This window comes from Neopsephotus bourkii, unplaced genomic scaffold, assembly GCF_033783945.1.
Source record: "Neopsephotus bourkii isolate Nb327-2 ecotype Australia unplaced genomic scaffold, CSIRO-AGI_Nbou_v1 NB_620, whole genome shotgun sequence".
In the NCBI taxonomy this organism is placed as follows: domain Eukaryota; kingdom Metazoa; phylum Chordata; class Aves; order Psittaciformes; family Psittacidae; genus Neopsephotus; species Neopsephotus bourkii.
In genome coordinates, this window is record NW_026901120.1 from 446935 (window position 1) to 467217 (window position 20283).

The 20283-nt window shown below is 52.3% G+C and overlaps 1 protein-coding gene across 3 annotated transcripts in view; it reads left to right on the forward strand.

The window, feature by feature from the left end:
* Positions 1-20283, forward strand: part of JADE2 (jade family PHD finger 2) — a 444935-nt gene that overhangs the window by 386926 nt on the left and 37726 nt on the right. For all 3 annotated transcript variants that reach the window (XM_061351999.1, XM_061352001.1, XM_061352002.1), the window contains one exon: positions 2770-2927. In XM_061351999.1, the coding sequence (XP_061207983.1) occupies positions 2770-2927 (158 nt within the window). The remainder of the gene's footprint in view (positions 1-2769; positions 2928-20283) is intronic.

Sequence of the window (20283 nt, forward strand, 5' to 3'; positions counted from 1 at the left end):
CAGTCTCCCCAGCAGCTTTGCCAGCTCCTCCTTAGGCAGGTTGCACGATGCAGTTCAAGCTCCTCCGTGTTGCTCTTCATCAGTAGGAGGAAGGTGACGGGCCAGACATTGACATAAATCCATGGTGGCTGCCCACGCCTGCTGTTACAGCAAAGAGATGGGGCTCATCACCTCTCAGGCTCTCGCCTGGTGCTGACTTTGCAAAAGAGAGTGGGGATCCTTGTTTCGGGTAAGGCTCTGGAAGGGTGCTGCACTGGGTGCCAGCATCCCAGGGAGAGAGGATGCCAGGGGTGTTTATGACATGGCTGGACCCTCTGGAGGGCTGGAAAGGGCAGTTCTGTATCCCCCATCACTGCTCCTGCGCTGGCTGCCAGGTGGTGTGCCTGCAGCAGCAGCATGAACGTGCCTGCTGCCTGCCCTGTGCTGCCTGTGGGGCCCTGGAGGAACTGTGTGTTTGTGTGCCATGAAGGAGTGATGCAGCGCTCCTGCACCTCGCAGCATCGAAGCGGGCGTCCTCAGGAGGTGATGGAGTTGGCGGTAAAGGAGGTGGAGGGCACTTGGATGTCAGCAGCATCCAGTCCAGGCAGGTTTGAAACCTATTGGGTGTCCAGCACCTTTGGAAGCCATTCCGACCTGGCTTTGCCCACAGATCCCAAGGGTCAGTGTCTCCAAAACAGTGTTTGCTATAACAGTTTGGCAAACGGAGCAGTATAGAAGTGGTGCATCACTCCTGACATGGGGCTGGTGGCTGGAGCAGGGAGGTGGCACCATCCCTTAAACCACCCTCAGCCACATGTGGTCCAGGCACAGGGGAGCATCTCATCCATCAAAGCAGAGCAGATGTGAGAAGACTCCCTTGGGTTTGTGTTGTCCTCATTGGAGATGGGCACCAAACCTCAGTAACAGAGATGCTGTTTGCCCAAGTTGTGACCCTGGCAGTGCAGGGGTGCCAAGAGCAGGGGCATTTCTACTTGTATTTTAAGCACCAAGCCACAGTAGGGTTACTTTGCTTGTGTTGCTCTGCAGCCCCGAAGGGCTGTGATATCTCACATATCCCTTCTCATGTTTAATTAACGTCTGGCTTCGTATTTTATCATTCTGTTAAAGTTCTCACACTGGCAGTGTATTAAAAGGTTACTGTGGCGTCTGGATCCATGCATTTGTAGCACAGAGGCTTAAAGGACCCTGATCTTTCTCAAGCTGAACCTAATTGTGACTGTAATATGTAGGCTGTTAATTATGTTTGTTGAAGGATGCGCTGAGGCTGTGTCTGGCCAACTCACATCAGGTTTATATAGGCATAGGCAAAAATATCTCCAAGCAGATGCATCAAGAGGTACCAGTAAGATTCAAAGAGGACCCAAGATGGAAAAGGTTGTTTATGTATTATATTTAGCTCTAATTGGGTTAGCAGCTGAGACTCTGAGGATTAAATAAACTGACCTAAATACTGGTCTCAGTGGTCTTAGTTAAAGTCTGGTTTCCTGTATCTCAGCCGATTTGGTTTCCCAAGTTCTCTCCAAAGGCAGTTATCTTTGTATGAAAGGCGTCAAGCCATATTTTATCATTTATTGTGGCTCTGACAAAGCAATGCTCATTTGGGGAATAGACCCTGAGAATTGAACAGTGTCTGAAGCAAACACCTGATCCATCCCAGCCCCACAGAAGGCTAATGCAGAAGAAGCAGGGATGGGGTAGATAGAGCGAGCTGGTGTCCAGGCATGATTGCTGGCACTGTTAGTTATTATCTCAGCTAATAGCAGATGGTGGAGAGGAAGAAATCATCCATTTTCATTTACAATTTATTTTTGTGCTGCAAGAGCAGGATTGCTCGAGTCGTTGCTGTCAGGCAATCCTCTGCAAGGAAAATCTTATTTACTGTGAGGGGTATTTTTGGAATGAGGTTTTTATTGGAGTATATTGGGAGAAGAGTCTGCAGGGCCAGAACTGAGATGGAGAACAAGCCCATTCACCATCCAAGGGGCTCGGAGGGTTTTCATAGAGGAGGGGGCCAGTGTGGTTATCACAGGAGGTTTGCTGGAGGAGGAGAAATCTGTATGTTTGGCTGTGGATGTGTAAGCAGGAACCTAGATCACCTTTTAGCGGATGTTTTCCAGCTGTAGCATAACCCCTCCTGGCTATATTTTGCCTTGTGATCCGTGGTGACCACTGGAGCAATTGAGCCCTGATGATAGGGTACCTTCAGCTTCTGTGTGTCCCTGCTTGGGGCAGTGAGGTGATGTGATGGGGACACGAAGGTGTTGGGGGCAATGAGGTGACACGAGGAAATTCTTCCCTGTGAGGGTGCTGAGGCACTGGAATGGGTTGCCCAGGGAGGCTGTGAATGCTCCATCCCTGGCAGTGTTCAAGGCCAGGTTGGACAGAGCCTTGGGTGAGATGGTTTAGTGTGAGGTGTCCCTGCCTATGGCAGGGGGGTTGGAACTGAATGATCTTAAGGTCCTTTCCAACCCGAACTATTCTATGATTCTATGATGGTGGTCAGGGCTCTGTGTTTCCCACAGCTTCACTCACATCATGAGCATCGTTTTCCCCAGTAAGGCTGATGCAGAGAGGCCCAGTTGCTGTGCATCCCTTGGCATTTGGAGCAGATACTCTTGTGCCTGTGTTGAAAACATTGACCCCTAAGAGGAAGCAGCCTCTTGTTTCTTCAGTTCAGCAGTGATGCTCAGCCCGTGTCCCAGCCAAGCTTGCACCCTCTGCCAGACCCCTTCACTCTGCCTGCTGGACCTTTTCTTTATTCCGGTGCAGGTTTTCCGTACGGATCTCATAACAGCCATGAAGATCCCTGACTCCTTCCAGCTCAGCCCCGATGAGTACTACGTCCTGGCCGATCCCTGGAGGCAGGAGTGGGAGAAGGGTGTCCAGGTGCCAGCGAGTGCCGAGGCCATTCCCGAGCCTGTGGTCAGGTAAGTGAGTGGGGTCCCATGTGCCTGGTCCTCTCTGCCCTGATGGGATGGGCACCATCTCGGAGTGCATATAAAGGGGATGCATGGGATGTTGGGCTTGCACAGAGATGCAGGGGACCTCCTCCTGCTGCATGTTGTTTGAGGCATTTGCTTGCTGAAAGTCCCTCTTGTGTGTGCAGCAGGTTGCTGTGCTGGGTGACCAGCTCCTCGTTTGCTCTTTACTGGGGACGTTTTAGAAAGACCTGATAAAATCCAAGGGAGGATAAAAAGCTGCCAAGAGAAAACCACCCAGAACCACCTCTGCTTGGCTGCTTGATGCATCTCGGTCTAGAAACACCCGGCTCTGCTGCTGTTTCATGGCAGGGGTGCAAAAGCTGGCCTTTGAACTGAAACCTCCCCTCTTTACCGTGTGAGCTGTTTGTGGAAGTGTGATGGGTATGCGAGGTTCGTGGCTTGGAAAGGCAGCCCAGCGAATGGAGAAGCATCTCCCAGACCTCGTAGCGACGACGTCTATCGGCCTGGCTCGGTGTCTCATTAGCTATTTTAAAATAGGGAACTCGGGTTTAAAATAGACACTTAACCAGCTGCTCGGGCTAAAAGAGAAGAGACGTGGGGGAGCTGCTACCCATCCATCCGCTCTGTGTGTGGGAATACCCCGGGGTGATGGGTGATGCGCGGGGGAAAGGCTGGTGCTGCTGGTGGAGGAGGGAAGCAGGCAGGTTGGGAAGGGACCCCGGAACTGGCAGGGTCAGACCCTAAACCTCACAGGGTCGGACTCCACAGCTCGCAGGCTTCACAGGAGCTTTGCAGCTCCCCTGTTCCCTCCATGCGTGACCCTGGGTGTGCGTGGTGCAGAAACACCGCTGACAGCATCGTGATGCTGGGGCTGCCCGTGGGAGACAGGAGGGGGTGGATGGGCTTTGCTGAGGGGCTTGGGCAAAGCTGGTGGAGGCTCTGCTTGTCCCACAGCAACAGCAGCTGCTCCTGCAGCTGCCGGCCCTGCTGCTGAAGTAAACTTTTGTGTACGCTCCCCTTCCTCCCCCCGGGGAAAACAGAGAGAGAAATGAAACTTTAATGAGGCTGAACACATCAAAAGGGAAGTTGTAAAGGGGCTGTTGAGTTGATTTAATCCTTGGGAAGGGAAAAAAATAAAACCCAGACAAAAAAAAAAAAAAGCCCAGTAAAAAAATAAGAGGGAAAAATCCTCCTGTGTGTGGAATATCTTTTTTTAGTTGTCTTTGATAGCTAACCACAGTCTGGGCTCCTCGGTGCTCTGCTCCCCAGCTGAGGCCTTGTGCCGGTGCTGTTCACAGCTGAAAAGTGATAGCTTGGGGCTGCCGGGGCTGGTGGTGCCCATGGGAAGGCAGCCTGACCTGCGGGCGCTGCTTCCCGGTGCTCCATCGGGTGCCTTTTGCATCCCAGACCTCAGGGCAGGCTGTGCATGTGCTCCTCTGCTTTTCCCCAAGCCCTTGGTTTTAGGGATCCTGGGGAAGCTTTCACAGCGCTGCACGTTCCCACACAGCGATGCCCCTAAAGCGGTGCTGGTGCAGGTCATCCCTCCCGCATCCCCATCCCGCTCTGTCCTGTTCTAGCACCGGCCCTTTCCCAGTATCTTTCCCATGGTTTTGGGCTGCCGTCGTGTCTCCTCTCTGTCCTCTCTCCTCTAAACTAAGCACATCCATTTGATTTGGTTTAAGCTTCCATCTAAAGCTGTGTTTCCTGGAGTTGGGTCATCATCTTCCAGGCTTCCCCTGGTGTCACCCATGTCACCACAGGGACATGCCCCAGGCTTCAGAGGGGACATCAGGCACCCCACCCCAGCCTGGTGCTGCACACTCGCCTTGAGCTTGGGTTTCACTTCCACCACCAGGTCATCCTCTGAAGGATTTCCTAATGCTTTGGGTGATTTTGGATGGTTGGATTGGTCCCGGGCTCAGCACTGTGCCGTAATCCTTCATGAGCTGCCTCTCACGATGCTTCCAGCTCTTTCTCAGTGCCTTTTGGAGTTCAGGCCTTGCTCTCCAAAGAGTTTGTGGCTTCCCTTGAAGTCATACTCAGCAGGCTGTGAGCAAGAGCACCCATGTCTGTGTGAGGAAGCCTGGCCCTGCAAGAGGTGTCAGCGCAGCCCACGGCCACCAGGAGCAGCTCCTGATAGGTAGTGTTGAAGCCTTGCTAAGCAAAGATGGGTCCCATCTGCTCCTCTCCTATCCACCCACAGCAGAGGTCCCATCCCATGTCAGATGGTTCTTATCCCGTTACTTTCTGTGTGCGTTCGCATAGGTTGAGTGTTTCAGTGCTTTTCCCTGAGTTCTATTTGTATAGGCAGATACTGAGTGTCATCTCCTGCTCTTCTGAAATGTGACCTGTTCTTTGTGACCTCCCAGAGATCCTCATTAGTGGCTCCATCACTCAGGTGGGTTTCTGCAGCCCCTCTTGGGTTGTGATGTTCCCCAGTCATCCCAGGCTGCTGTGGGATAATGCTGCTTACCCACAGCCTTTACTCCCTTGAAGGCCATTCCTCTCTTGTTGCTCCATCTGCCTGTCCTGCACCGTGTCCCATCTGCATGAACCATCTCTTGGCTGGCAAGACAGCGAGCATGGCCTGAAGGGCTTTGTCCTAAGTCTGAAGCCTGTTTGGGATATTCCACCTTCACTAGTGCAGAGTGAGTGGAATGAAGATCTCATTTTGCAGCAGTGCTAATGGTTCCACCTGCTTCGTGTCATGATGCGCATCCCAAGGGGATAAGCGGTGCCAGATTTGTTTTGAGCAGGGCAGCATCTCTCCACATGCACACCAGAAGAGACGCGTGAGTTCTCTCTCCCATAGCATCCCTGCCCTCAGTGTTCTCCCACTTGGGTCGCCCATGTGAGCTGGGGATGGAGAGAGCAGCATTTGCACTGCCAAGGACAGATGAAGACTGCAATCTCTTTTGTATCTCCAGTGTTAGACAGCTCCCTCTTGCAGCTTGCCCTCCTTTGGAGAAATGTCAAGTGTTCTTTCACAGGAGATGACTATATTTCATCTGCCTGAAGAGAGCAGCCTGAAAGGGCCTTACAGCTCCATTTACCTCCCTGGTTTAATTGCTTTAATTTGCCCCTGTCTCCATCCCAGCAGCACTGAGCAGGTACCTCGCTGGTCCCACCTGAGCTGCTGCTTTCACTGCCCCACACCTCTGCACCAGTTTCCCCCCTTTGCTTACAGACTTTCCTTTTTCCCTGCTCAAAATACGTCACATAAACCCCGTGGATCCTCCCTGTGTTGGATATGGACAATCCTAATTCCTTTCTCTGCTGAAAAACATGGCAGACTGGGAAATGTGGAGCCCCTTCCCTGCTGTCAGGGCAGCATTGTGCTTCCCCCCATCCCAAAGGTGTAACACAAGGATGTGACAATATCCTGCCCTTTGAGGGAACAGGGAGTGGATGCCTGTGGCAATGCACTCCTCATGTTATCACTCCTGACAGCCATTTCCATGTTACATTCCTAGAGGGAAGCAGGCAGGGAGAAGCCACAAGAGCCTCTGGGAGCTGGAGAGCCAGCAAGCGCTGCCTGCAGCATCACACTGAGCCCATCATCCTGACCCCAGGGGACTGGTGCCTGGGCTGGGTGATTGGCAGGGAGCAGCTTTTGCCATGGAGGGTGTGAGAGCCTTTTCCCACTCCGGAGATGGATCTCACCCTCCAAAAGGTGCCCTGTATGCAGCCGCTGCTGCTCTTCCCATCTCCCACCTGCGCGCTTGGTACCCGCACCCTGCCTCTGGGTTTTGTGCCTCCGAAGCTGAAAATGAGATTTTTCTGAAGCATTTTCTTTTGCTGGAGCTGTAAAATGTCACAAGCTGGGGGTGAGGCAGGAGGGAAGAGCTGCAGTTTAAGGAATGCTTTCCCCAGAAAGCATCATCTCAAAATGCCTCCACCAAGAGCCACCTTAAACCCGAGGGTCCTTTCTAGGTTAGCACAAATCGCAGTGCAGTTGTGAGGAAAGCTGTGGGGGAAGAGGTGCAGCATCCCTTGGCTCTGTGTCCCGGGAGGCACGGATGCTGCTGATGGCCATGGGTGATCAGGCAGCGCAGGAGATCAGCTGCTTCCTCTTCACAATTGTTTCTGGCTCATCGCTGCTGAAAAGGGTTTTATTTTGTGTAGTAACAGGTCTGAGAATTGCCTGGAGCTTGCAAGGCTCCAGTGTAGTGAAAAAAGCCTTTTGCATTCAGATGAGAGCAGGGGAATGAGGAGTCAGAGGCGAGTTTCCCTCTGGAGAGGCAGGCAGCAGCAGGATGGCATCCTCTGCTTGTGCATCTCCTGTACGTCACCCTCCCTAGGATGCAGGTGGTGATGATGACGATGCTGCATCCCAGTGATGACAGTGCATCCCACCTCTGCTAGAGCCCGTAGCTGAAAGATCTCCAGTGGTTTTCCAGAACCAGCGGTGAGCTTTACAACCCCTGTGTGAGCTATTTTACACTTGGGTAAACTGAGGCACAGAAGTTTCCACCATGCTCAATGGTAGAGCCAGGTTCAAGGTCCCAGCCTGGTGTAGGGCACAGCTGGGTGCTGGATGTGATGTTGGACCATCTCAGCACGACTTGAGTGCAAGGATTAAGCACAGCAAAGTAATGGGAAGGGTTGTCACAACAGTTTTGGAGCATCAGGACTGTGGGTACCACTCCTGTTACAAAAGGGAAGGAGAAGCTTTAGATGAGCTTTGTCTTCCCTGAGCCACACCGTGATGCACTCAAGAGGAAAGTGGACCTTGCTGGTTCACCATGGGTGCTTGTAGGAGGCTGTGAAGCCTTCTTTGTGCCGGGACCTGACCTGGGCTCATCCATACCTATAGGCATCAGTGCCAGCGCCATGCATAATGCTGCATTCAGCTGGCGCAGCAGAGCATCACTCCGTAAGGCAGTGGCACCTATGTGGGATTTTATGCACCTGTACAGGCTTTAATTCCTCCTTTATTTAATGATTTAAGGTTTTTGGCACGCGGCTCCTTCCCCAGGCTGGCGGGGCTGCAGGCAGGATCTAGAGGTGGCTCTTGGATCTCACATTAAGCCACATTAGTATGTGCTGTAGGTTCTGTTTCCTGTGAATTTGCACACAGCGGGAGGACGAGCAGGAAGGCTGCTTCTTGCTGGCAGGCTTCCCAGATATTCTTGGCGTTGCAGATCTATACTTGCATCGGCGCTGTGGCCCTGGTTTAACAGAAAACAGAAAGTGCTGTGGCAACAGGAAGGCACAACCTCTGCGGGTACCAGCTTGGCGATGGCGGTGGCACCAGCGCAAACGCTGTCTGCCGCGTCGGCATGGTGTTTGTGTCCCTGCCCTGTCCTGGTCCCCTCTGGTCCTCCTCCTTCAATGGCCACACACACAGGTAAAGCAGCTCCTTGCTTTGGTGGTGGTGGTGAGGCTGGGTCACAATGTGGACCTGCCCAGTGTTCATCTCCTTCAGGCTGTGTTGGTTTGTAGTGGACTCCAGAGTTGCCCCAACATAGAATCATAGAATAGTTAGGGTTGGAAAGGACCTTAAGATCATCCAGTTCCAACCCCCTGCCATGGGCAGGGACACCTCGCTCTAAACCATCTCACCCAAGGCCTCATCCAGCCTGGCCTTGAACAGTGCCAGGTATGGAGCATTCACAACCTCCCTGGGCAACCCATTCCAGTGCCTCACCACCCTCACAGGAAAGAATTTCCTCCTTAGATCCAATCTAAACTTCCCCTGTTTCAGTTTTAACCCATTACCCCTTGTCCTATCACTACAGTCCCTAATGCAGAGTCCCTCCCCAGCATCCCTATAGGCCCCCTTCAGATACTGGAAGCTGCTCTGAGGTCTCCACGCAGCCTTCTCTTCTCCAGGCTGAACAGCCCCAACTTTCTCAGCCGATCTTCATACAGGAGGTTCTCCAGTCCCCTGATCATCCTCGTGGCCTCCTCTGGACTTGTTCCAACAGTTCCATGTCCTTTTTATGTTGAGGACACCAGAACTGCACACAGTGCTCCAGGTGAGGTCTCACGAGAGCAGAGCAGAGGGGCAGGATCACCTCCTCCGAACTGCTGGTCACGCTCCTTCTGATGCAGCCCAGGATACGGTTGCTTTCGGTGCTCAAGCGCACACTGAAGCCGGCTCATGTTCATTTTCTCATGGACCAGCACCCCCAAGTCCTTCTCCTTGGGCTGCTCTGAATCTCTTCTCTGCCCAGCCTGGAGCTGTGCCTGGGATTGCTCCGACCCAGGTGGAGGTCCAGCAGCCCTTTGAGAGGGTGCAGTTGTCAGCAGGGATGTTTGTGTCGTGGTTGTGTGATACCAACATCACTTGAAAGGGAGCAAGAGGAGTGGGTCCACTTGTGGGGTGCAGTGTTGGAGATCAGTGTACTGGGGTGGGGAGAAGTAACTGGTGCACCAGTAGCATGTATAAGGCTTGGGCACATCCCTGCCCTTCTTCCCTTCTGCCCCAGTGAGTGAACACTGTGTGGCATCCCATTGGAGCTGGATGCTGCATCCAGAACAGGGAGGGAATGATGCCATTAAAGGGAGAAAATGATGCTGGGAGCAGAATGTGTTGCAGTGGGGAGCTTGGTAGCACCGAGGAGCTGCGGCCAGGCTGGACAGCAGCAGGGTGGCATGATGCGAGTGTCCCAGCAGTGCCTGGCCTTCACCTCTCCCTCTTCCCTGGTGTGCAGCGGGAGCCCTGGATGATGTCCAGGCTGTATCCCTGCGGCAGCGCTGCTTCCAGCCCGGGGAGGGCTTCCCGAGGCTGCGTTCTCAGCATGTACTCTATGAACCAGCACACTTTGTTCTCGAGTGCTGGGATTGGACTTCCTCTGCTCGGCCTGCGACGCAGGCTGGCTGTTGACTCATCAGCAGCTTCCCTTGGGCTTCGCTGCAGAAGGGGCAGGCAGGATTCTGCTGCAGTTTGTGGAGCTTTTGGAACAGAGCTGATGGGTTTTTTTAACATGATCTTTCCTTTTTTTTTTTTTTTAGCCTTTTTTTTTTTTCCCTTCCTTCCCTCCAGCTCATCATGAAAAATGTGTGAGTTTGGAGCTTGCAGATGGCACGCTGGTGCTCATGCAAAGGGCTGTTTCTTGGGTCAGTTATCCCCATTCTGCCCTTAAATGCGCCTGGGTTCGGGTATGCTTCAGAGATCCACGTACGCTTCCCTTTCTTCCCTTTCAAGATCTGAGGCTCTGCTCAGATCAAAAGAAGTAACAATCCCAACTGCTCTGTGGGTAAATGTGTAGATTGCAAGCCCTGGGACATGGGAGCATGGAGGGAGGAAGCTTGATGCTGGTACACTCCCTGTGCTCCTGGGTACCCCCACGGTGATGCTGGGCCATGGTGAGGATGGGATGTCCAGTGGCACTGATCCAGGACAGCAAAAAACCCCATGATGTGACATCAGCGAGTTCCCTCTGCAGCTCTGCTGCTGCGAAAGGGAGGTTTTCACTCAGATCTGCGCAGGCAGCCCTTGTCCCTGCAAGCCGTGGGGAGGGATGGGCTGTTGGCAGGGTGGCCTGTCATAGCATCAGAATGGTTTGGGTTGAAGGGACCTTAAAGCTCCTCCAGCTCCAACCCCTGCCACGGGCAGGGACCCCTTCCACTGGAGCAGCTTGCTCCAAGCCCCTGTGTCCAACCTGGCCTTGAGCACTGCCAGGGATGGGGCAGCCACAGCTTCTCTGGGCACCCTGTGCCAGCGCCTCAGCACCCTCACAGGGAAGAGCTTCTGCCTAAGAGCTCAGCTCAGTCTCCCCATTTTTAGTTTAAAGCCTTTTCCCCTTGGCCTGTCGCTGCCTGGCATTGTAGAATGTCCCTCTTCAGATTCCCCTTTAGGTACTGGAAGGCTGGTCTTTTAGATGCCTGATTGAGGATGGGATGAATCACCTCTGTGTCAGCAGCAGTTTGGTGGCTCAGAGGGTCTGGGCAGTACAAAAGGTGGCATTGGTGCTGTAGAGGGCTGTTTTCGGTGCCTGAGAGTGCTTTGCAAAGGAGTAAGTGTGATTTACTCTGTTACTTGTAATCATTTCTGGTTTACAGTCTGCTTGACAAGTTCTCGTGTGGGCTTTCAGCAGGTCCTCACCTTTATTTGCTGCAGGAAACGTGTTAATCCAGCCTGTTCTTACCTAGTGCTGAGCCACTTGGACTTTTAGTTTGAATGTTTGCTAATCCTCCCAGTGGATGCCTGTGGTTTATACTGGACCAAGCACACAGCAAGTCAAGTGTATTTCAGCAGTAAATGTATAGAACGAGCAGGTTTGATTTCTCGCTGCTCTGTAACGAGGTTTACAGCTCTCAGAAGGAGCTCTGCTTTGGTACAGCCTTGGGAGCCTCCGTATCTCGCTCCATCACCTCCACTCTCCATCCACAGCCATGGATTTAGTGTTTAGCTGGGCAAACCCTGGCAGATTTGATCACTGCTGCTTGCAACAGCAGCAGTAATTAAATCACCTGCTAGTGATTTAGCGTACCTCGTGTCCCCATTGAACAATACAAGAAACTATTACTTTTAAGTGCTCTTCAGAGTGATGGGAGGAGCAGGACGGGAGCAGCTGCTCTGTTCTTGGTGCTGTTGGCTTTAGGTGCAGCATTGCTGGAGGTGTCCCAGGACCTCGGTGAGGTGAAGGTGGTTTTGTCCTCAGTGCTCTCGAGGATGTGTGAAGCGCCCCAAAACAAGCGTAGCTGCAGAGCAGTAGGTGGATGGTGCACGAGGCAGACGGGTCCCTCCTGGTGTGGGATGGGCTGTTCCCAGTGCTGTTCCCAGTGACTCAGCGGCGGAGCCGGTCTCGGGTGTCTCAGGGTTCAGCCTTAGTGCACTGATTCAGAACGCATTAAAGAAATGGCTGGATGCTGCCTTTCCAAATTCCTCAAAGCTTTGCTTTCCTTGGGCTGGGTTTCTGTGAGGAGACATGTGCAGTGGCCACAGCAGCACTCATCCCGCTGCCCTGCTCTGGAGCTTGAGCTTTCCCATGCTCAGCTCCATTAGCAGCAGGGTCAGGGGGGATTTGGCTGGCTCCTGATGTGCTGTGGCTCATGGCCTCAGCCCATGGCAGGTGCTGCCATCACCCGCAGCCTCTGTCTCTGGTCCCCAGAGTGGGATGCAAGCACAAGCAGAGCTGTTTGTGTTACTGGAATGATTGTGGAAACATTATCTGGCTGAGATAATTAATTCCAGATGCTTTAACGTTAGTAGCTTGGCTTAGGTTACATAAAGAAGCAGCGTTTTTTTGTCTTTTTATATCCAGAAAACATACACTCAAGTGTCCCTGGCTTCCCTAGCAGCCATTCCAAGATACATATTGCTTAAATGGAAATGAGCAGAATGCTAGCAGCCTGCTGGCTGGGATTGGAGGAGGTTGGCGCGTGGCATGGGTGCCTGAGGGGCCACTGGGTAGTGGTGCTATGGGAGAAGGAGGAGAGCAGCACCCATGGGTGCCGGCACTGGCTCTGTCCTGCTTGCCCATGGGGAGCAGATGTTGCTGGAGCATCCTCTGGGGTCAGGGGCCACTGTGTTCTGCTGGGCTTTGGAGCCAGAACAGCAGCACAAAGCTGTGCCTCCTCCCAGCAGCGGGTCAGAGTCCTGCTGCTTTTGATCATAGAATCCTAGAATGGTTTGAGTTGGAAAGGACCTTACAGATCATCCGGTTCCAACCCCGTACCACCAGCAGGGACAACGCCACTGTTAGGGCACAGAGAGAAAAGGGGTAAAGGAATAGGGAGAAGATCCTGGCACCACATCAGACTTTGTGTGTGTTTTGCTCTCAGCCCAGACGCTGCTTCCTTCTACCAACCAGAATCACATCCGTGTTCTGTTGTTCCAAGCAGCCCACCAGCAAACCACTGCCTGCCCATTGCTGCCTGCCCATGCAGCCCTGGTTTGCTGCTACCCAGCAGCTGTGCACATGAAGCCTGCTGTGAAACAGTGCCCGTCCTCTGCTCCACCTCGGGAAGGGGGATGCTGCTCTGCAGCTTCCCAGCGCTGCACCTGGATGCTTCCTTGCCAAGTCCCTTCTCTGGTCTGCATCGCAGTGGTTTTCTGGGCACTGAATGAGAGCTGAGGTTTAAATTGTTGAGCTAAATCTCAGTGAGATTTGGGCTGGAATGTAACCGTGAGAAAGACGGGGACATCACCACTCTGGTCTTGATCTAGTCTGCCCAGGATCAGGCTTTTTATATGGTGATAAACAGCTCAGAAGGGAAATTGGACAAGCTGGCTGGGTTTCACAAGATGGCTGTTTAGTGCCTCCTGTTCACTTGTTTTCCTCTTTTTATCACATCAAAGGAGAGTGAATCACTTCTCCTTAGAGGATTACATTATTCCAGAGGCCTGGAAGGACCCACTCTGGTTGCAGGCTGTTACTGGAGGAGATTTTAGATGGAGAGGAGAAAAGAGCATTTCTCTTATTGCACCTGTTAATTGCAATTTGGAGCTTGAGCTTCCTTCCAGTAAAACTTCCAGAACCTGCCTGTGTAAATCTTAAGCTGCCCATCAGGGGCCACCCACCCCCACCTGACCATCCTGCACGGGAATGGGGGTGTCACAGGGACATTTCCGATCCCAAACACTGGGACCCTGAATCCTCATCCCGGAGCCAAAAGGAGTTTCCCAGCCAAGAAGCAGGCACAGTGCTGGCAGCTGCAGGATGTGCCCTGTGGAGCTGCGCATCCCGATCACTGGGAGCAGTTTAAAAGCTGGTAATGATCATTTCTGATGTTCACTGGATAGTGCTGAGTGTCCAAGGGTTTAGCTGGGAACAACAACAGCTAAAGGGATGGTTGGTGGTGTTGAGACGCGCTGTGCTGTGCTGGTCCCTGCCTGGCAGTGACACTGGGATCCCTGATGCATCCCAGGGTCCTCCGGAGGTCCCTGACACATCTCCAGTGCAGGAGGGATGGGGTGTGCAGCCTGCAAGCAGCCAGCCAGGCATTACGTCACCCGGAGCCACACTCACTGGCTGCTGGTACCCAGAGGGCAGGACACTGCTGCAAACAGCGTTAACCCCTTCCTGAGCATCCCCAGTGCCACTTGGGTAACACAAAGGGACCCGTTGCAGGGCTGAGCATTGGCCGGCGATGTCTGTGCAGTCAGGGGATGCTTTTTGGGCATGGGTGCTCCTGTTACAGAGCTTGGTGGATCCCTCCAGGGCCAAATGCAGCTGCTTTGTTCTCCCAAAACAGTAGCAAGAAGCCAAATGAGAGCTTCAAAGCTGAACCAAGTGTTTATCACCTGTGTATGTGTTTGGGACAAGCTTTCCTGAAGGTTTAGGGTATATTAGAGGGTAGTGCCAGCCCAGCCATCCATCACACCCATCAGCAGTGGTGGTGATGAACCGCATGGTTGCACTGGGCTGCTTGCTCGAGCATGGATGAGCACAGGAAGGATCGATGTTCTGTTACCTCCATTGACTTCTTTTGCTAGAAATGTGCTTTTTACAGCCCCTTAACACAAGGATAGCCCATGAATGGCACAAAGTGGGGTGGCAGACTGGGCCACCAGGCCAGACAGCCACTGCAGGTTCCTCTTCCCACCTTTGACTCCTGGGCCGAGCCCTGTGCCCGCTCTGTTATGTATGTATGAATGTTTGTGGGTTTGCAGAGGCTGTTGCCAAATCCTGAGGGGTTTTGGCTCCAGCATCCAGTGAGGAAATACTGCACATTCTTACTTTGCTGCACAGAGTGGTCCCAGCAGTGCCAGCTGAAAACAGGGCTTTAAATCTGTTGATGCTCTTGTTTGTTATAATAAAGGGGTTTGTTGCTGTGACCGTTCACCCCATCCTCTGCCTTTATGTCACTGCTCTCCTATGGGCAAGCTATAGCATCTATAAAATCTATTAGCTTAAGTTCCTAAGGAGGTTGGGTCTCTGCTCCAAATGCCCTGCTAGATATTAATAACCAGAGGATGAAAAGCATCCCTTTAAATTGCCTTTTGAAAGGCATGTCATGTGCTGCAGGAGAACTCCCCCCACGAGCAGAGCTGCTGGTGAGAACAGGAGCAGCATCCACTGAAGGTTGCTGGCAGAGTTCTCTTTCCATGACTTTCCTAAGCTGATTTATTTATGGATGCTGGACAAGACTAATTTAGAGTGGGATGTAAGTAAAGAAAAGATGATTGACTACAGCCTTCGTCGTAATAAAATGAAGTCTTTTCAGCAGAGAAACTGGATTAATTACTTCTATCTAGCGTATTAGAAGGGAGCATATAGGAAAAATTGCCTTCTCCCTTCAGCCAAGTGAAGCGTTCAGTTTACAGAGATGATTAACCATGGGAATTTGCTGAGTATATTTTATTACTGTGTAATGTTCTCCAGGGATACATGTGATCCTCAAGAGTGTTGGGGTCCACTTACTCCTTTTCCTCAAGTGCCCTTGAGACCCACTTTCAGACTAATGGCCCCAGGTTTGTTGTGCTTTTGAGGTTGCTCCCAATTTTCAACCCTTCGTTTAAATAAGCCCTTGATTGATACAGGGTTTGATGGGTTTTGATGCTGTGTCTCTGGCTGGATAAATAAAGGAGTAAATGCTCCTCCAGTGTAATCGAGCTTCTGCAGATGGTTTGGCGCTTGGGGGAGGCTTTACCTTGGTGATGCTTTGCTGTGATGATGGAGGGAGAGTCCCAGCATCTCAGTGGTGGCACATCACCAGCAAACACCAGTAGTTGCAGTGAGCACACGTGTGGTCCCACCATCAGAGCCCTGCTTGGAGAATGGGTCATCCCTGAAGTGTGTTGCACAGGGAGGGCACACATCACCCTTATCTGAGGTTGCTGGGTTGGCAGCGAGGTGCTAATGGGAAGCCACTGTGATGGAGTGCTCTGGCGTAAGGAGGGCAACCAAGCTCACCAGAGTCCAGCCAAGAGGGTTTCTTTGTGAGTTCTTTGAGGTGTATTTTGAGATGGAGGAAATCCTTGTGTAATCCTGTACTCCAGCTATGTGTATTCATGACAGGCCATGCTGTTTATTCATTTCCTGCTTTGGCGTTGTTCATCCTCTGCCACCGGCCCAGTTTGGTGTATTTGAGACATTCCTCACTGGGATATGGATCACCTCAGTTTCACAATGCTTTCCATCCCCAACCCAGGGTCATATACAGTACTTTCTCTTCTCTTAACACCCCTTGCACATCACAGAGCTTCAGAAGCTCAGGCTTGTCTATGTTCTTCATAACACATTGCTTGCTACCTAGGACTCTTTTGCTTTCATTTAGGTGAAGAGAGAGGTGGTTTGGGGATCTTTGGAGCATGTTCTTGCTTTTCCTGCACACCTGGTTTGGTTGTGCCCTGCACAAGGTCCCTGCCTGCGGGGATACCCTTGTGTCACCATCACCATTTATATGGGACATACCAAAGCTGATAGCGCTGCATTCCTGTGTGTAAGGGAAGCCCTGATGACATCTCTGCCAGCCCCAGCTCTCGGAGCCCAGCAGGAGATGCTGGGTAAGGTGGCCTCCATGGTTTGTGCACTTTATTTAGCTGTGTCTCCACTGCAGTGTGTGGGCAGCACAAAGTTTACAGGTTTTGGGGCTCTGGTTCCCTTTGCCGTTGCTGTAGATGAGGAGAGGTGCTCAGCATGGGCTGTTCTCTGTGTTGCTGTAAATCAGGGCATGGTTTTTCCAGAGGATTGCTCTCTTGTATTAAATCATAGAACCTCTTCCTGCCAGCGTTTCTCCTAGCCCAAGGCAACTGTCTCTGCAGTCATTGATCTTTATATCTGAACATTATATGCGGTGTGTTCGCATGGATCAGGGAGGAATGGGTTGCTCTTTAGGAACATGATTCTACACACAAATCCAAATCCAGGAGTAAGTGATAGGCTGTGCATCTCCAGGCATTGCATCCTTGGTCTTCCCAGAGGCTTGGGGTGTCCCATGTGATCCCCAGGATCTGGCTGCGTCCTGCACCCGCTGGGATGGGAGGGATGCTCATAGTGACAGGGACAGCCTTTGGTATGGTTTGCTGAGCCATAAGAATCTCGTGTTTTAACTAAGTGCTGCAGATGAGTCAGGGGTTGGTCTGGACCAGGCTTCCAGCAGGTCTCTATATATAGGTTGTACATGCTGTTTACTGTATAAAACCCAATTCTGCAGTTATTTCCAAGGTGCTGTTTGGCAGCACATACCAGCACCACTCGAGTCACGGCTCAAAGCCACCCAGCAGGGCAGAATGTCCCAACAAAAGGCAGTGCTGACCCTATGGAGGTGCAAACCTGGTTCTGGAATCCCATCTCCCACCGGTGCTGTGCTAAAGGCATGAAATTCATGTCAGTAGCAAAGTTGTGTAAGAGTTTCTTATCTTGGGATTCTTCCTGAGTCTTTGTGTCTTAACTGACTTGATCTTCAGCAGCAGAGGAGCAAAGAGGCACTCTGCAAATTCCAGTTCCTGTTCAACCAAAGCAAACTCTGTTTAATGGAGCAGTGTCAGGAAAAGCTGAACGCAGACTTCTTTTGCTGGTGGTGCTGTTATCCTCAGTGAAGCTCCCTGTGCTCTCTGCATCACCAGGGTCTCTGCGAAGCCAGGACCTGAGAGTCTAAGCACACATCCAGGTTTTGGGGGTTAGGTAGCATTCAGGTGGCTTCATGACTGGGGGCATTCATTTATCTCCCATGTCTGAGCACCAGGTTCCCCAAAAATCCTTTTCCATGAGATAGCTGCAATGAGAAGGCAGAGGCTGCACACACATGGGACCTGACCTGACCTGACCTGACCTGGGGTGGCTGCTGTATCCTGCACACCGGCAGCACTGGGAATGCAGCACCTCGGCTCTTGGTGTGTGGTATCATCTGTCCCACACTATAGATAACCCAAAGGGATTCCTCCAGTCACCATCCGCATCCTTACCACACTAAGTGCACTTCAGTGCCTGTCAATACAGCTCACGACCTGCTCAGGCTGCTCCTTTGCTAGGAGCACAGAGCAGTAATCTTTGCACTTCTATGCCAGGCTAAAATTAGCAGCTCCTTTCTCCCGAGCATCCCCGGCCGGCCCGTGTCACCCCATCACCTGCTGCAGCCGGTTGTTCAGCAAGCAGCTTGTGTAACGCAGCTTAAGGAAGGCTTATGGCTCTTTCCAACAGGAATATTCATTGCAGTCAGAGGATTAGGGGTTTTTTCTCAACAGCTTTGAGCTTTCTCCTGTAAGACCCCAGTGCTGACCCACCATGGGCCCTTTGCAAAGCTGGACCTTGAGGGAAGGAGAGGTTCAGTCCTTCTTGGACCAATTCACATTGCACCGTGACTCCTGTATATCTTACAGGGGTTGGGAGCTCCCTAGATGACATTCCTGATGCCTGAGTAGGAGCACGCCTCGTTTCAGTGTTATTACTGCTGCTCTGCATTAAATACAGACGTTGCTGAATCCCCAAGCCCTGTCTTAGATTACACTTGAGCTTGTTTTAAGATCTGGGGAGTGAGAGCTGTCTTTTCACAGGGCTATTTTCAGATCCTGAACTGAAATTTGGAGTTGTCCTCAGGGCATTGGGGTACATCTTCATTTTCAGTTTGCTGGTGGGGAAGGTAAGGCAGAAGAGGCAAAATGAGCCCATTTCTTGATGTTTTCCCCTCCAAGCAATGGAATTAGTGCTTCTCCCACTGGTGGCTCTGGAAGTGCCTCCAGTGGTTGTGGCTGCAGAGGACAGCAGTTAAATGATGTGTCTGGGTCTGGAGAGACTCCAGGTTGCTTTTCCTGCCCTGCCACACATTTCCCTCCCAACCTTGGGCAAGGCAGGTGGGGGCCTGTTTGCGAGGGCAGCTGTGCACAGGTTTCTTGCCTTGGCACTTACAGGCCTTGGAGCATCATCTGGTTACATGATGGACACGGTGGCTTTGTCCCAGGCACATCACAGAGCATGAAGCACTCGATGCTCTGACGTTAACTCAGATCAGGACAGGAGGCAGCTAAAGCCTTGTGGGGCCAACGGGCTTCCCAGCTGGTGCAGGAGCAGGAGCAGGAGCAGGGCTGGAAGGGGGCGATGCGCTGCAGCAGGTTGCTGTTTGCTTGTTTGTTTCTTTGCAGCATCTTTCTGTGTTGACAGTGGTGCCGGGGGTGGTATCTGGGACACACACACACGTGAGCCATGCAGATCCTGCAGCCAGCTCCCAACTTGCAGGGATCTGTCAGCTGGCACCACAGGCTGCTTTTCCTTCCCAGCTTGTCCTCTGCTTGCATGCCATTACGCATGGCACTGTTGACATGTGCACGGCAAGTGTCATGCCTATTGGCGCAGAGCTGCCAAGAGAAGGCAGAAGAGCTGACAGCCAGCGCCTGTTCGCTTTCTGTGCAGGGAGCTTGCAGCACATGAGGCAGCTCCTCTCCCCATCCCTATGGTGGGGAATAGAACGCTCTATTGTGAGAGCACATCTCACAAACCACCATGGGATGTTCTCCATTGCTGAGCTGCCCATCACGGTGTGAATGCGGCACTGAAATGCGTCGGGTGCTGGAGGGTGTTTTAAATCAGAGGGTGCTCTGCCTGCAAAGGGTGCTTTGGGGAGTGGATGTCTGCAGAGAGTGGCTTGAGCATCTCCTCTGAGCAGCCCAGGACCAGGATCTGGTCTCTGTTGTGCTCTGGCAAATTGTAGAATCAGTTTGTATTGGAAGGGAGCTTAAAGCTCCTCCAGCTCCAACCCCTGCCACGGGCAGGGACCCCTTCCACTGGAGCAGCTTGCTCCAAGCCCCTGTGTCCAACCTGGCCTTGAGCACTGCCAGGGATGGGGCAGCCACAGCTTCTCTGGGCACCCTGTGCCAGCGCCTCAGCACCCTCACAGGGAAGAACCACCCTCATAGTGAAGAAGTTAATTAGCAGTAATTGCTTGAGTTAATGGCTGTTACTGTTCCTGTTAGTATTTGGACCATTGTGTCCATTGGACCTCATTTTTCTCATGTAAGGAGTTAATTTCTGTAGATGAATGGGAAAACTGTAGCTATAGTTAAAGGAAAGTTGCCTCTTAGGGTACTTAACAATTTACTTACTTAATGACACTGTTTCCTACTGTCTATCCCACAGTCAGGTCCTGGGCTGGAGAGAGGGGAAGGACCGGGGGAGCTGCCTCTGGAGAGACTTGAGAGATGCCTCTGCTCCTTGAGCACTTGGGGCAGGGCGCAGGGGGAGAAGGAGCTGGCTGAGCTCATGTTTCCCAGTGTAACTAGGATGGAACATTGCGCTTGAGTTCATCCGCTGGGCAGAGTCTCATATTCACAGAGGGCACAGCAGTGCCAAACCCGGTGTCTGTATGCCACCATCCTGCCTGCAGGGTGGAAGGAGCTGTTGGCAGTGTGGCTGAGATGGCAGTGTGGGGAGGAAGAGCCCTTTCCTTAGCCCTGTCTCAGTGTTCATCCCATGGCTTGGGCGCATCCTGTCTTTCTGGGGGTGTGGGATGC